This window comes from Oncorhynchus mykiss, chromosome 3 (genome assembly GCF_057628025.1).
Source record: "Oncorhynchus mykiss isolate SJ-2025 chromosome 3, ASM5762802v1, whole genome shotgun sequence".
In the NCBI taxonomy this organism is placed as follows: Eukaryota; Metazoa; Chordata; class Actinopteri; order Salmoniformes; family Salmonidae; genus Oncorhynchus; species Oncorhynchus mykiss.
Window position 1 is genome coordinate 73,161,059 of NC_143024.1, and position 17,378 is coordinate 73,178,436.

The window sequence follows — 17,378 nt, forward strand, 5'->3', positions numbered from 1 at the left end:
GGGGAGCTAGCCACACAGCCAAACTAAACAATCTTCCTTTCTGATTTCACCTCTAGATTCTGTGAAGGAGCCATCAAAACGTATTGTAGCTGATTCTGAATCCTACACTAATCAATGGTGGCATTTCTACAATCTTTTTATCACAATGGTGTGACAAGAACTCGGCAAATAATTTACTGATAATGTTTCCCCCCCTCGATCAATCAACTATGTGGTTATCTGCTGGGTGTCAAACAGTTGCAGCTAATCCTCCTGTTTGCACATGTATCCTGTGGAAGCTGCTGAAGTAGCAACAGATTCAACTCTTTTCCCTCTGAGTAAGTGGCTGGCATCTGTACATTCCAACCTGCCACAACAGTTTACGACTTATTTCTGACTCCTGTGTTCTTCATGTTAACACCCTGTCAAGCTGTCATGGAATTCCTTTGAATGTGTGTAGTGCAGAGAGGTAGGCCAATTCATAAGCAAATGTTTGAGGTTGTTGGATATTCTTGCATAGCCTGGCTGTCTCGACTCACGTGAAAGCCAGGAGGACTTAGTTAGGTGTCAGCCAGAATAATTATTTCATGCTTCCACCGTCAACCTTTAAGTATCTCATACTACACCTGGGTAACCTGGCCTTGGAGACAGTACCCATTCAAGACCCAGCAATAGTTTACTATATCACACAGTTAACACAGGTGCTTTGTTTGCCTTTGAATTAATGAATCAAATAACTAATGGATGAATGAATTAATGAAAGAATGAATACAGCACCAATAAAGTGCTGTGAGAAGCAATCAATAGAACTGTACCTACTGCAAGCCTATTCAAATAAGATCAGTTCAATTCAATTATCCAATTATGATAAACCTTTCAAATTCATTCAATGAAGATATTATAGGATATGAATGATTAACATATAATGTAAAATATATACCTATTCCGTTATAGAAAAACAAATGCAGAAGGTAATACATATGTTATAAATTCAGAAGTATTTGGCAATCGTCAACTTGTTCCCAAAGGGATACATTATAGCTTTGTCTATGTACAATGGATCCGTTCTCGTTCCGTGCACAGCTGCAGTCAAGGCAATCATCACAGAAAACTTCCACAAGGCAACATTGTATCCAACTGTAGTGACACATAACAAGCGTTGTTCAAACCTGTATTCTGTATTCCCCTCCGCTGTTTTGAAGCCCCAAAAACAACAAAATAATAGTCCTACATATGCTCCTTCACTCGAATGAATATCAGAGGACTGCAAGTAGTGATAGACAGCACATTTCCTGCTATTTGCTCCATGACCATCGTTTGGAAGTGAGAGTGAAACAGATCTCCCTGTCTCAATCTCAATGGACCCAAAGCACCGATTGACTCACTCGCTATCCAGCGCCACCTGTCTCTTCTAAGCCAGTAATGCAGCACCTCCTCTCCTTCCGATTCTCCAATGTTCACAGCTTGGCCGGAGCTCGTCGTCTTCCCGGCTACAATTCCACCGGATTTTAAACACTCCTACCCGGCCTAAATCAGGACGAGACCACGCTAAAGGTAAAGAACAAGCTCCAAGGACCCGGGAGAGTCTAGTTTAGGCGGAGAAAGATCGTCCTTTCTTGTTTTTTTCAGCGCTGTCGTGTTAGAGGGAGCTTGCTCAGAACTGACTTCATGCATCAGTTGACTTGGTACACCATGCTGATACTGGAGTCTCCTACCATAACAAACCTTGCCGATCTACAAGGGACTCTAAGGTCGGATTCGAAACATGTACTGTTCCTTAGAATGCGTCAATTGACTTATAGTCGATATGCTCCTATTCGTCGGGGATAGACGTATAATAATGGTCTCCTAAAGTGAGAGAAACATGCTATGTTTTATTTAGCTCGCCTGCCTGTCTGCGAGCCCCCTTGCTGCAAATAGGTGCAATTATGCTTTCCTTGCAGCTCTTCATTCGTATTCTCCAAACCAATATTTGTGTGATGGTGGCTATGTTGTAGGCTAGGAGTGTTTTGTATCTTTGTTTTCTATTGCTTGGCTTTTGACAAGTAAATCATTCGGGAACTCACCCCAAAACGAAGGTATAGTACCCTAGTCATTAGTCACAAGGATTGAATCCGAGCCTTCTTTTATTACCGACCACAAGGCTTCAAATACACTGCGATAATGTAACAATATTTGCACGCGTGTTATGGGTCTATAAGGGGATTATTAAAAGCCAATTGGATCGAGCTAATGGAATGATTTGGTGAGCCTATCTAACCATATATCTTGATATAGACGTGTGGTGTGACCATTATGGATTATGGAATCATAAAGAACATCGTTTGTCCATCAAAATTACAGTGATTTAAATAAAGTACTCTAATGGATATTATGTATAAATAGTTTTAGCTTTTGTTTATAAATAACTTTTGATGAATACTCAGTAATGCTCAACATCTAACCATCAAATTGACAGACAGGACATAGGCCTGAATAGGCCTACTCAATTAGGTTACAAACCACAGACCAACCCACAAAGGGGTCTTCCAGTCCAGTGAGTTATGTAAAGTTGAGGAGGTAACCTACATGTCTGATGATGAGCAACACCTATCTCTCTCGGCTGGATATAAATAATCTCAGCTGCAATAACATCATGCGTAGATTCAATGCAGTTGTCGATTAGCTGTAGCCTATGACCATGTTATTATCCAAAGTTATGATGTAGGTATCCCAGTTATTGAAACAGTGCATAACTTTTCTGTTCATTCTTCATAGGGGGAATCAACATGTCCAGTGAAAGACAAGGGCGGTCAGATGATGAGAGTCCAAGCACCAGCAGTGGGAGTTCTGATGCGGACCAGAGAGACCCGGCAGTGCCGGAGCCCGAGAGAAAACAGCAGCCCGCCACACCCCCTCAGCAACAGAAGAAACCTACCAAATTATCCAGCAAGACTACCGCCAAGTTGTCCACTAGTGCTAAAAGGTAATGTCTTCATTATCACTGTCTTCTTCCAATTTGGAATAATTCATAATTACTGTAGCCGACATCCTGCTAAACTGAGTAGCCTAATATAAGAATTATGGTTAATTTATAATGCTTTAATCCTTTGAGTCACAAATCCTATTATGATAGGAGCCATTTCTTTTAATCTATTATTCATGTGCCAAATACGATTATTAAAAACTACAGCCATTGTACTACATTATCATATGTAGTAAAGGCTTTATTATTAAGTTGTTTGATCAAGGTTTCGTGAAGTATTGATAGTGACCTATTCTCCTCATCATGTCACAATATTTAATGTTGTGTGAGAGGAAGATAGTCACATACATACATGTTTAGCAGTTTTCAATCTTATCTGAACTTCAAAAATAAACAGAATGATCTACACAATAGCCCTTAAAGTGTCATTCAGCAGTTGCAACCGCGGCAGGTAGCTTAGTGGTTAGAGCGTTGGACTAGTAACTGAAAGGATCCCTGAGCTGACAAGGTAAAAATCTGTCGTTCTGCCCCTGAACAAGGCAGTTAACCCATTGTTCCTAGGCCGTCATTGAAAATAAGAATTTGTTCTTAACTGACTTGCCTAGTTAAATAAAGGTAAAATAAATAAAAAACACAATAACCAAGCCTTAACCCCGCCCCTGTTTCATTCAAAAGCTGAGGAATGGGGCTGGAGAAATGCAATCACTTTCAAATTCATGGACAGCGCAATGGATGCACACGGACTGACCATCCATGATATTGAAATGATAGTTTCAACCATGTTTTAAGGCTATATAGGGTTTGTTTACATTTAAGTTGTTTACAAACAATGGAGTTGTATTCTTCAAGAATCGGTGGGTACATATCATTAATTTAAAAGTCCTAAAATGGATGTAGCAACTGCAGATTGCCCCTTTTAATATATGTATCAAATACTAACGGTAGACCAGAATAGAAATGTATTTAAAGGCAAGTATGTCAAAATCCTCCCCTTTTTCTCCCTTACGAACTGTTAATAATGCTTTAGTAACAGCCCCCTACGCAGCTCTCTCTGGTTTAAAGCCCTTGTCAAATATACCCGAGGTCCTCCCCCCTCCCTCTCCCTCTTTCCCTCATTTGCATATAAGCTTTAAAATAAAATCTTTTGTGCTTAATGTGACTGGAACGGGTGGATGAGTGGCGGGGTTGGAGGTGAGGGGAGCTAGCTTTGTGCTGGGGGTGAGAGTGTTGTTTTGGGGTGAATGGATGGAAAGAAACGAAGGAGAGAAAGTTTTGCTGTTTTGGGCTTCGGGTTCTGCCTGGGAGAACAAAGAGGAAGCAGCCATGTTAGCTGTGCTGAGCAGAGAGAGAGAGAGAGAGAGAGAGGGAGAGATATATATAGAGAGAGAGAGACGTGCAGTTAGAGCTACATTGGTAGAGGGCAGTGTAAGTCCCTAGTCTACATGGCTACTCTAGTTTAGTGCTGTAAAATCTCTTCTCTTCTCCTCTCTCATTTCTCTCTCTCTCTCTGACAGCGAGGTCCACAATAGAAACAAGTCTGTTGACTTTGCTGTGTTTTTATCCTTGATGATTGTTTATGTGTGTATTGTTCATCCCTATAGGGCTGCTCTAGTCTAGTGCTGTTGAGTCTCACAGCCCTCTTCTCATAGTTTCAATACATGTATCCTTTATTTCCCACAGAATCCAGAAGGAGCTTGCTGAGATTACTCTGGATCCACCACCTAACTGCAGGTATCGCAAAGATTTCATATTCATTTGTATTCTGTTTATGCTCTTTTTAGGATGAGGCTGAAGGCTGTCGGTTATGTGTTCTGCTGTCACACAAAACTGTTGCAGATATTTATTTTAACTTGTTGTATTACTTGTCATATTAAAGTGTTTTATTAGGACATTCATATTATTTCAATGCCTGGCTTCAAAGCAGAGACGAAGAGGATGGTCTGGTTTGATGGTTTTTGACGTGTTAAATAATTGATTTGTAGCTGTGGTTTTTGCCCTGTCATGTTTTCAATAATGCAACAGATGCTGCATTTCTGCAGACTGTCTTTGATTCCATCCTACATGCTGTTGATCTCTGTCCATTTAGATTCCATCTGCTGTAACGAGGTTGACATAGAAATGCCTTTATAACGGAGTTGACACAAATACGCGTTTATGACAGAGTTGACATAGATATGTGTCTATAACAGCGTTGACATGGATATGTTTTTGAAAAGCAGATGGGATGCTGCAGATTCAGTTTAATTAGAGAATGTATGATTTTATGTTTCTGGATGAGCGCTGAATAATTTAGCTTCATACTTTTTAGCTGTTAAACAAGTCTTTTAGAGGGAGAAAAAATTGTCTGTTTAGATTCTTGAATGCCCTTTTGTCACACTTGAGTCTTCTGAAATTCAATTGCAGTCATGCGATTTGATAAACTTACAATACTTTGCTTACTGGGGTGTGTAAATGTTCTTTATCCAAACCACTATTGCACAGATACCGACAGTTGTACTTTCATCATTTTTGTTGTTGTTGCATTTTAAATGTCTTCAACCAAGGATAAATTACAGACAGAGTTTGAGTTATGCCTCTGAAATTGGGTTTCATTCTGTCATTAAGTGTATTAGCTCTAATGACTTTGACCCCAGCCCGGGAATGTCCTTCTAGAACATATTCATGAAGCAGCACTATGACATATGGTCTTTGTTTTGCTCTCTAGACCCAGGACTTAAAGGGGGGTACTGGCATTCTTCAGACTAGCCCCTTCACCCCTCTATTGGGCTGCAACCATTAATTATTTCCTGCTAAACAAACCTCACTGTGCCCACTGCCTCTTTGAAAGCCCCTCTCTTATATAGAGATGATTCACGTTACACCAATATTTCACTGTCATGTATTTTACGTTTAAGTGGACCCCAGTAAGAGTAGCTGCTGCATGTGTGACAGCAAATGTGGATCCTAATAAACTAAACTTCACACTAACCTCCGACATGAATTCCTTTGACTCCAGGTTTGTGGTTTTAGAATAGAATCAGTTACTGTGGTGTCATAGGGGTTGATGTAGAGGCTGCTACCTTTAGTCAAGAGACATTTATAAGAAACGACAAACATTCTGGGGTGTAATTAGCCCAAAACATTTCGCAACGGAAACGGTTTACTCCAAACGTAAAGAGTTTCTATTGGAAAAATTTTGGTTGGTGCCTCCCTATATCGTTCCGTTTGCTTCTGTTTGGTTCTTTTTGGTTCCTAGTGAATACACCCCTGTTTTCTAAGATGCTGATGTTGCATGTATGCATAGGTCAAGTTAACCTTCGACATGCAAGACTGCCTCACTGAGATGTAGATTGGATCACTGTGTCCCTGTGAACATGTGGTCGTGGATCATGGACCACAGATCAGCATGATGTGGGTGAATATGTGCTCCTCCTCTGCCTGTTGTGTTGATGCTGTAGTGGTGAGCTCCAGCCCACACCGTGTGTCTTCTGAATTGAAACGGGATCGATATCCTGCCCTGGCACAACTAGGGCATTCCCGAGACAACCTTTGATAATGGTAATTGACAATGCAGGACCTTTCTCGGTCTTATCCTTCACTCTGTGCTGTGCACTTTGAGTAGGAGTGCTGATATAGGATCAGTTTTTCCTTTTAGATTATAACAAATATGATTAAATGGACAAGGGCGACCTGATCCTTGATCAGCACTGCTGTCATGGTGTGTGCATGCGTGGCTCATGAATCACCTTTCAGTCAATTGGACAGTCAGTCTCTGGTTGTGTTCCAAATAGCACGCTGTTCCCTATACAGTGCACACATTTACCTGGAGGCTGCCTGGGACACACATCCCCAGTGGCCAGTGCATTTACCTGGAGGCTGCCTGGGACATTACAGTGGTTTGATGGTAATGCGTCACATTTCTGCTCACTGCCTTGATAGTGCCTTGGCCCACAACTCGGCTCTAATTTCAGTTGGTTTAGATAGCCTAGTTCATTGCTGTTGGTTTTGGTTGCAACTATCAAATATTTTCCTTGTTCTTTCACCTTAGGCCCTTGTGTACTCCAAATTGACACAGTAACACACACACACACACACACACACACACACACACACACACACACACACACACACACACACACACACAGACACACAGACACACACACACACACAGACACACAGACACACACACACACACACACACACACACACACTACTACTACACTAATCCAAGGGCAAGCTCTCCTGCAATTTGATGCTAAGAATTACAGACTTAATGGACCTGAATGCCAGTCTTAAACAGATGAATTAAAACATTACCTCTGTGTTGCTGGTCCACCCAGTGTAGTGATGTTCCCTCTAGGAACCTATTCTAGTCGATTCATATTCAGTAACCTGATCGATGATGGTTTTAATGTTAATGCCGAGGCTATTGTATAGTAATGCAGAGAAGCACTGCTATTGATGAAACACCAACGCCACCATGCAGACCTGTCTGACCAGACATAAACACGCATGTTTATGAGCAAAGGACATATATGGGGATGTATACTCCTTTAGAAAAGGAAAAACATCTAAATGACGACATGACTAAACGAAATAAAGCTACTATAAAGCACATCAGCTGTATAGTCTAGTCTGCTCTGTTTGTAATGTACCTTCTTGACATGCAATACTTCCCGTGCCAGTCTTCCTGGTATTGGTTGACAACGTGCACTCTGCTCACTTCTTCTTTGAAAGGACAAAGTGCTAATAGCCATGGAATTTCTAGTGAGAGTGAACACATTGTAGCAGAGGACTTCTGCATCTGCACTGCATATCCAGCTCACTTGAAAAAGACATGTCAATCTCAATGTGACTTCCCTTGTTATATATGTATTATGTATATAAGGATACATAATCATTGAAAATAGTTAGATACAAGATACAATTGTGTATACATTGGAGCCGTTCTTCTTTTTAGCTTGCATTGTGTATTGATCGGTTATTCTGCATGGCAGGATAAATTTCACCGTCTGGCCGCTCCTACCTCTACTCCTGTTAGAAGACAGCGTCTGGAATTCATCCTTTTCATCATCTGGTTTCTAGAGGGATACAGTTGAAGAATAATTTAGACAAATTATGAAAATACCTTCTCCATCTTATTTATCTGTGTTCCATTCATTTATTCAAACAATCTCATTTGTATATAATTGGTAGATTAGTTCAGTAATTGGTGATTCCTCTCTGCATATAGTCTAGTTCAGAAACAGATCAGGAAAGAAGCAATGTTAGTGTGTATCACTATAGAACAGGCTCAACCAGAGAAACTCTACACACACTGTACCCCTCAGCTGTATTCTATGTATCTTGTCATTATTACACTTAAAGCAAGCAGTGCATGTAGAATGGGCTATGAAGAAATATAATGCTGATTTCTCTGCCCTGTTCATCCAATCTGATCTACCCTGAATAAACGTTTAAAGAAAGCTCTACACTCTTAGAAGAAAAGGTGCTATCTTTGGCTGTCCCCATAGGAGAACCCTTAGAACCTTTTTGGTTCCAGGTAGAACCCTTTTGGGATCCATGTAGAAAGAACCCTTTCCAAAGAGGGTTCTACTTGGAACCCAAAATGGTTCTACCTGAAACCAAGAAGGGTTCTCCTATGGGGACAGCTGAAGAACCCTTTTGGAACCCTTTACGCTGGAACGTGTCATTAAGGTTTGATGCACAGATCTGATATGAACCAGAGTTAGTTGGTAATCGCCTGCTGCTGGCAGTCCGTCAGTTACTGCCTGGTCTGTGTCAGCTGTGGTAGGCGTCTTGGACATTCTACCCTGCATTACTGTGGGGTCACACAGTGTAAGACAGTCCCCACTGCCACGTACACATAGGCCAAAGAGTAACCCCCTCTATCCCCCTTCTCACCCCTTCAATCCCCCCTCCCCGTTTCACTCCCCCCTGTCTCCCTCACCCCCAGGACAGTGAAAAGGTTGTTCTGTCCTGTCATAGCACGCAGGTTAGCATTTTTCTTGTTCTGGAAGCAACTCTGCAGAGTGATCACTAGTTGGCACAGACAAATTCCTCAAATCTGATTTTAAACCTAACCCTAACCTTAGCCACACTGCTAACCCTAATGCCTGACCCGAACTTAAATTTAGACCAACAGGCTAATTTTAGTTTTCAGGAATTTTTACAATATAGCCAATTTTGACTTTGCAGTTGGCCTATCTAAGAGTTCTGCCCCCAGGACAAGACTCATGACAATAAATGTCAACCTGCACTCTATACCTGTCGTGCTTTGTGTGGCTTTATGTGTTCAATCCCCTCAGGGATCGTATACTCATATTTCAATAGAAGCTGTGGCATGTGTTGTTAGTTTATTATTATTATCTGTCAGTACCACCAGTTCCTTCTTAAGTTAAAACTGCTGTCCACTCCCTTCTTAAGTTAAAACTGCTGTCCACTCCCTTCTTAAGGTAAAACTGCTGACCACTCCCTTCTTAAGGTAAAACTGCTGACCACTCCCTTCTTAAGGTTAAACTGCTGTCCACTCCCTTCTTAAGGTACAACTGCTGACCACTCCCTTCTTAAGGTAAAACTGCTGACCACTCCCTTCTTAAGGTAAAACTGCTGTCCACTCCCTTCTAAAGGTAAAACTGCTGACCACTCCCTTCTTAAGGTAAAACTGCTGTCCACTCCCTTCTTAAGGTAAACTACTGTCCACTTCCTTCTTAAGGTAAAACTGCTGACCACTCCCTTCTTATGGTTAAACTGCTGTCCACTCCCTTCTTAAGGTAAACTACTGTCCACTTCCTTCTTAAGGTAAAACTGCTGTCCACTCCCTTCTTAATTCTTAAGGTAAAACTGCTGTCCACCCCCTTCTTAAGGTAAAACTGCTGTCCACTCCCTTCTCAAGGTTAAACTGCTGTCCACTCCCTTCTTAAGGTTAAACTGCTGTCCACTCCCTTCTTAAGGTAAAACTACTGTCCACTCCCTTCTTAAGGTAAAACTGCTGTCCACACCCTTCTTAAGGTAAAATTGCTGTCCTCTCCCTTCTTAAAGTAAAACTGCTGACCACTCCCATCTTAAGGTTAAACTGCTGTCCACTCCCTTCTTAAGGTAAAACTACTGTCCACTCCCTTCTTAAGGTACAACTGCTGTCCACTTCCTTCTTAAGGTAAAACTGCTGTCCTAACAGTTTTATAAACTTTAGAGTGTTTTCTATCCAAATCTACCAATTATATGCATATCGTAGCTTCTGGGCCTGAGTAACAGACAGTTTACTTTGGGCACGCTTTTCATCCGGATGTCAAAATACTACCCCCTAGCCCAAAGAGGTTATTAAGGTTAAACTGTTGTCCACTTCCTTCTTAAGGTAAAAATGCTGTCCACTCCAGTCCCTTCCTAAGGTTAAACTGCTGTCCACTCCAGTCCCTTCCTAAGGTTAAACTGCTGTCCACTTTAGTCCCTTTATAATGTAAAACTGCTGTCCACTTCAGTCCCTTTATAATGTAAAACTGCTGTCCACTTTAGTCCATTTATAATGTAAAACTGCTGTCCACTTCAGTCCCTTCCTAAGGTAAAACTGCTGTCCACTTTAGTCCCTTTATAATGTAAAACTGCTGTCTACTTCAGTCCCTTCTTAAGGTAAAACTGCTGTCCACTTCAGTCTCTTCTTGAGGTAAAACTGCTGTCCACTTCAGTCCCTTCTTAAGGTAAAACTGCTGTCCACTCCAGTCCCTTCTTAAGGTAAAACTGCTGTCCACTCCAGTCCCTTCTTAAGGTAAAACTGCTGTCTACTCCAGTCCCTTCTTAAGGTAAAACTGCTGTCCGCTCTAGTCCCTTCCGAGGGGTAAAACTGCTGTCCACTCCAGTCCCTTCCGAGGGGTAAAACTGCTGTCCACTCCAGTCCCTTCTTAAGGTAAAACTGCTGTCTACTCCAGTCCCTTCTTAAGGTAAAACTGCTGTCCACTCCAGTCCCTTCCGAGGGGTAAAACTGCTGTCCACTCCAGTCCCTTCCGAGGGGTAAAACTGCTGTCCACTCCAGTCCCATCTTAAGGTTAAACTGCTGTCCACTCCAGTCCCTTCCTAAGGTTAAACTGCTGTCCACTTTAGTCCCTTTATAATGTAAAACTGCTGTCCACTTCAGTCCCTTTATAATGTAAAACTGCTGTCCACTTTAGTCCATTTATAATGTAAAACTGCTGTCCACTTCAGTCCCTTCCTAAGGTAAAACTGCTGTCCACTTTAGTCCCTTTATAATGTAAAACTGCTGTCCACTTCAGTCCCTTCTTAAGGTAAAACTGCTGTCCACTCCAGTCCCTTCTTAAGATAAAACTGCTGTCCACTCCAGTCCCTTCCGAGGGGTAAAACTGCTGTCCACTCCAGTCCCTTCTTAAGGTTAAACTGCTGTCCACTCCAGTCCCTTCCTAAGGTTAAACTGCTGTCCACTTTAGTCCCTTTATAATGTAAAACTGCTGTCCACTTCAGTCCCTTTATAATGTAAAACTGCTGTCCACTTTAGTCCATTTATAATGTAAAACTGCTGTCCACATCAGTCCCTTCCTAAGGTAAAACTGCTGTCCACTTTAGTCCCTTTATGATGTAAAACTGCTGTCCACTTCAGTCCCTTCTTAAGGTAAAACTGCTGTCCACTCCAGTCCCTTCTTAAGGTAAAACTGCTGTCCACTCCAGTCCCTTCTTAAGGTAAAACTGCTGTCCACTCCAGTCCCTTCCTAAGGTAAAACTGCTGTCCACTCCAGTCCCTTCCGAGGGGTAAACTGCTGTCCACTCCAGTCCCTTCCGAGGGGTAAAACTGCTGTCTACTCCAGTCCCTTCCGAGGGGTAAAACTGCTGTCCACTCCAGTCCCTTCTTAAGGTAAAACTGCTGTCTACTCCAGTCCCTTCTTAAGGTAAAACTGCTGTCTACTCCAGTCCCTTCCGAGGTGTAAAACTGCTGTCCGCTCTAGTCCCTTCCGAGGGGTAAAACTGCTGTCCACTCCAGTCCCTTCTTAAGGTAAAACTGCTGTCTACTCCAGTCCCTTCTTAAGGTAAAACTGCTGTCCACTCCAGTCCCTTCCGAGGGGTAAAACTGCTGTCCACTCCAGTCCCTTCCGAGGGGTAAAACTGCTGTCCACTCCAGTCCCTTCCGAGGGGTAAAACTGCTGTCCACTCCAGTCCCTTCTTAAGGTAAAACTGCTGTCCACTCCAGTCCCTTCTTAAGGTAAAACTGCTGTCTACTACAGTCCCTTCCGAGGGGTAAAACTGCTGTCCACTCTAGTCCCTTCCGAGGGGTAAAACTGCTGTCCACTCCAGTCCCTTCTTAAGGTAAAACTGCTGTCTACTCCAGTCCCTTCTTAAGGTACAACTGCTGTCCACTTTAGTCCATTTATAATGTAAAACTGCTGTCCACTTCAGTCCCTTCCTAAGGTAAAACTGCTGTCCACTTTAGTCCCTTTATAATGTAAAACTGCTGTCCACTTCAGTCCCTTCTTAAGGTAAAACTGCTGTCCACTTCAGTCCCTTCTTAAGGTAAAACTGCTGTCCACTCCAGTCCCTTCTTAAGGTAAAACTGCTGTCCACTCCAGTCCCTTCTTAAGGTAAAACTGCTGTCCACTCCAGTCCCTTCCTAAGGTAAAATTGCTGTCCACTCCAGTCCCTTCCGAGGGGTAAACTGCTGTCCACTCCAGTCCCTTCCGAGGGGTAAAACTGCTGTCTACTCCAGTCCCTTCCGAGGGGTAAAACTGCTGTCCACTCCAGTCCCTTCTTAAGGTAAAACTGCTGTCTACTCCAGTCCCTTCTTAAGGTAAAACTGCTGTCTACTCCAGTCCCTTCCGAGGGGTAAAACTGCTGTCCGCTCTAGTCCCTTCCGAGGGGTAAAACTGCTGTCCACTACAGTCCCTTCTTAAGGTAAAACTGCTGTCTACTCCAGTCCCTTCTTAAGGTAAAACTGCTGTCCACTCCAGTCCCTTCCGAGGGGTAAAACTGCTGTCCACTCCAGTCCCTTCCGAGGGGTAAAACTGCTGTCTACTCCAGTCCCTTCCAGGGGTAAAACTGCTGTCTACTCCAGTCCCTTCCGAGGGGTAAAACTGCTGTCCACTCCAGTCCCTTCCGAGGGGTAAAACTGCTGTCCACTCCAGTCCCTTCCAAGGGGTAAAACTGCTGTCCACTCCAGTCCCTTCTTAAGGTAAAACTGCTGTCCACTCCAGTCCCTTCTTAAGGTAAAACTGCTGTCTACTACAGTCCCTTCCGAGGGGTAAAACTGCTGTCCACTCTAGTCCCTTCCGAGGAGTAAAACTGCTGTCCACTCCAGTCCCTTCTTAAGGTAAAACTGCTGTCTACTCCAGTCCCTTCTTAAGGTAAAACTGCTGTCCACTCCAGTCCCTTCCGAGGGGTAAAACTGCTGTCCACTCCAGTCCCTTCCAAGGGGTAAAACTGCTGTCTACTCCAGTCCCTTCCGAGGGGTAAAACTGCTGTCTACTCCAGTCCCTTCCGAGGGGTAAAACTGCTGTCTACTCCAGTCCCTTCCGAGGGGTAAAACTGCTGTCTACTCCAGTCCCGGTTCTTCCTTCCTCTCTGTAGTCTTTCTACATTCTCTGTGCTGGCTGCCTTTCAAACACACATTTACTCCTGAGATGACAGTAATAGTATTTATCTGGCTGGACCTGCCCTGGCTGGCTGCAATCAGAGTCCCACTGGGGTTTGCTGTGGCACAAAATGACCCAGCTGAAACACACACACACCCTGTTTGCCCCTGTGCCCCATTACACCGCCCTCTGCCCTTCCCACACCTCTCTATAGGACATTTCTCCACCTCCCCCATTAATTATCACACACTTGATGTGTTATTGAAGTGTGTAATGTTGTGTTTGTTGCCTCTGTTCTGAGTGATTCATTCAACGTATTAGCGTCACCTGTGTGAGGCCTTGCTTTGCCTCTAATTAATTGTTTGTGAATTAATTACATTTAGCTTGTCCCACAGGGGAACGAGGGTGTTTTAGATTACGGTCTGACCTTCTGGCGAATGTCCTGTAGTCTGAGCCTGACTGTGACTGGACACTGGACAGGACTACAAGCTGGATCCCTATTATCCACATGTCTTCTAAAGTGGGCACCTACACACACTTCCTCTCATTGACTTACAAATGGTGGAAACTCCTTCCAGCCAATACTTACACCAATCCTATGCTTTTAAATCGATGATGGGGAGAGAGTGTGCAACTGCACACTTCAGGGGAAAGGTGTGGTATGAGGACCTAGCCTGGGTCAGTCACTTGCAGTAGCTCACCAACCTCTATCTCTCTTGTTAGTGTTACTGGATGACGTCCTGTTTTAAAGGCTTACAAAAAGAGATGATCTAACCTGCATAATATAAATGAGTGAATCCTGATTGCTGTTTGGGGAATGTGATATGAAAGCCTGGGTCTTTCTTAAAGATATATTCTTACAATTGCCTTGGATGGTATGTGAAGCCGGTCCTGCATTAGTTCCCCCAGACATGGTAAATATAGATAATGATTCTTTATCTCTATCATGCTTGTGCTCCCCCGGCCTTTAATCTCAAGGGAGTATATCCCTAATGTAATTTGCTAGGCTGCTGGCCCCTTGCTCTGTCTGAATCCAGTGTCTCAGGAGTAGGCTTTTGGCTGGCTGTTCCTGGCTGCTCCTCTCCCTCCTCCCTCCCTACCCCCTTTACAGGGTATCCTGAGTGAGCTGGCTGTCCCAGTATGATTCCCTCCCCCCTCCTCTGCTCAGAGCCCATTACTCTGATAAAACACGGAATAGAAGTGTGTGTGTGTGTGTGTGTGTGTGTGTGTGTGCGTGCGTGCGGCCGTTTGGCATAGACCGCACGCACGCACACACACACACACACACACACACACACACACACACACACACACACACACACACACCACCACAGTGCCCCTTCATGTCACAATGCCACTATGTGAGTGATAGGAAGGATAAAACGCTCATTACTTTGATCACAGCTGATTTTCCCACCTTCACCTTGTGGCGTGTCTCATTTTCATTTAAAGGGACTGTTAAAGGGACTATCAAGGCAAAACATTGTGTTCCTTTTATAATCACTCTCCCCCCTCTCGGCTGCTTCCATGGAAGCCCAACCTTGTTAGCCTATTAGTTTGGGTTTAGAGGTCAGGCCACACAGCACTTGGTAATGTTCTGTTGTTGAATTGTGGTAGAATGTTTCACTCACTGGTATTTTTTTTCTGTAATCATGGTCCACAGCATCTCAGAGTAGGAGGGCTTATCCAGGATTAGTTTTGTCTTTCAGATCATAATAAATATGATTAAATAGACATGGAGGACCTGATCCTAGATCAGCATTCATACTCTGAGACGCTTTATGAGTATGGGCTCAGATCTGCTTTATACTTCTACTGACTGTGTTGCTGTGCTCTGATAAGGCTCAGGCTGTCAGAGAGTGGACACTATGTCTGCCTGACGAATCCACCTGCTCTGAGTCCCAAATGGCTCCCTATTTCCTATATAATGCACTACTTTTGACGAGGCCCCACAGTGCTTTGATTGAAAGTAGTGCACTATATAGGGAATAGAAAAGTAGTGCACTACATAGGGAATATGGTGCCATTTGGGACACAGACCTATTCTCTGATCACAGACCTAGTCTCCGGTCACTAGCTCATCACTGTAACACGGAGCACAAAGCCACACCACTTACTTTCACGCTAGCCGCAGCCCGGGTAGTGGAGAGAATAGGAAGCCAAGGGTTCTGGAGGGAGTCTTGTCTCACTACATCTCCAGAACATAAGACACCAGACCCTACAGACCCTTAAGCCAACTGCCCTTCTACTAGACACACACACACACACACACACACACACACACACACACAAAGGGAAGACCAGCTACACAAAGGGAAGACCAGCAACACAACGCGCCAGTCCAATTTGGTTAACCGTTTTTTTACTGCCTCGGTCCCTTTGAACCAGACAAAATAGTCCTCATCCTGTCATCAAAGTGGCCTGTCAACAAGCTGCTCTCCACATCAGGCACTTGTTTTTGTCAGCAAAGCCTGCCCGTTTCCTAGATTAGCATTTCTCTTCTTATGCGTCCCAAATATCACCCTATTCCCTATGGAGTGCACTACTTTTGACCTGGGCCCATTTGGGACACAGCCTCCTCCATCTCTGCCCCTGGCCCAGGAGATGCTGAGCTAGCTGACTCTAATCACAGACCCCCAGTAGGGATGCAGGCCTGTGGGCCACGTCTGTCTCATCACAGTGTACCCGTCAATAGACCTGGGATGTGGTGGTGGGGTTGTTTGTATTTTAATCAGCAGTGGTTTGTCTTGTATGACATGCGCTCTGTGCTGTGCCCAACAAACAGAGCTTCTGTTTATCTGTCATTCCTGATGTTTGCAAACACTGGTTTGGAAACTCACCCCCTCGCCCTGTGTTCATGAGCTGTATCTTCTCTGTGCTGTTTTCCTGTTAAGAGTGCATGAGACATGTTATTCTAGCAATATCTCATGAGTCAGAAATGACCTTGTCTTACAGAAAAGCATCTCATTCACAACAGATACAGTACTCTGTGTAAACTTTTCTGTTCATGTTATTGTGTCTATGTTGGATGAAGAGCAGGGCCAGGTTTGAAAATGGACTTGGCATCTGTCAGAAACAGAAATGTCACAGCCTGCCTACTGATTTTAAAATGTTTTCATGCGAGTTGTAACAAGTAGAAATGTTCCTCCTAACATAAATGTACATCTTCATAGATGGTGGAGAGGAGAGAAGAGCTGTTACAGGATACATTGTGGGTTGTCCTCCACCTTCTTTGTTGAAATCAGAGTTTAATTAGGACTTTATAAACACAACACCACAGGAAGCGTTTCATTTGTGTAAACATCCATGTCAAGCCTCAAACAGAACAGTGTTTTGAAGTGCTGCGTCTCTCCACTTTGTAGTATCACTGTCTCTCTCTCTCTCCCGTTGTATCATAGTCAGAGGAGATGAATAGGGCTGCTCTCTTTCATGACTGTCTGCCTTGTCATAATCCACAATTAAATGTCTTGGCATATCCCTTAGCAACAGGTCTTGCCAGAGAGAGAGAGAAAGAGCAGCTTTGTAGCCCAGCTACACATGCATGCACACACACACACACACACACAAACACACACACACACACAAAGGCGATACCTCGTCAGGGATGATTCATCTCTCAGTTGGTCTCCTCCGCTCCTCCGCAGATCCCACCTCCTCAGTCCTCCCCTGGGACATATATTATAGAAGCACTGCTATCCTCGTCTTCAATGTCCTGGTTGCCTAGTGGTGAAAAGCGTTGGGCCAGTTACCAAAAGGTTGCTGATTTGAATCCTGGAGCCGGCTAGGCGGAAATCTGCCGGTGTGCCCTTGAGCAAGGCACTTCGTCTTAATTGCTCCTGTAAGTCGCTCTGGATAAGAGCGTTAGCTAAAATGTAAATGTAATGGTGTGA

General features: G+C 43.7%; 1 protein-coding gene across 2 annotated transcripts in view; it reads left to right on the forward strand.

Moving 5' to 3' along the window:
• The first annotated feature begins 1,233 nt into the window (after positions 1–1,233).
• Positions 1,234–17,378, forward strand: part of LOC110520315 (ubiquitin-conjugating enzyme E2 E3) — a 39,655-nt gene continuing 23,510 nt past the window's right edge. Inside the window, exons 1-3 of one of the 2 annotated variants that reach the window (XM_036974822.2) lie at positions 1,234–1,533; positions 2,737–2,944; positions 4,625–4,675. In XM_036974822.2, coding sequence (XP_036830717.1) covers positions 2,748–2,944; positions 4,625–4,675 — 248 coding nt within the window. In that variant the 5' untranslated portion in view covers positions 1,234–1,533; positions 2,737–2,747. Of the gene's footprint in view, positions 1,731–2,736; positions 2,945–4,624; positions 4,676–17,378 lie in introns of both variants that reach the window. The other variant, XM_036974823.2, reaches the window with a different exon arrangement.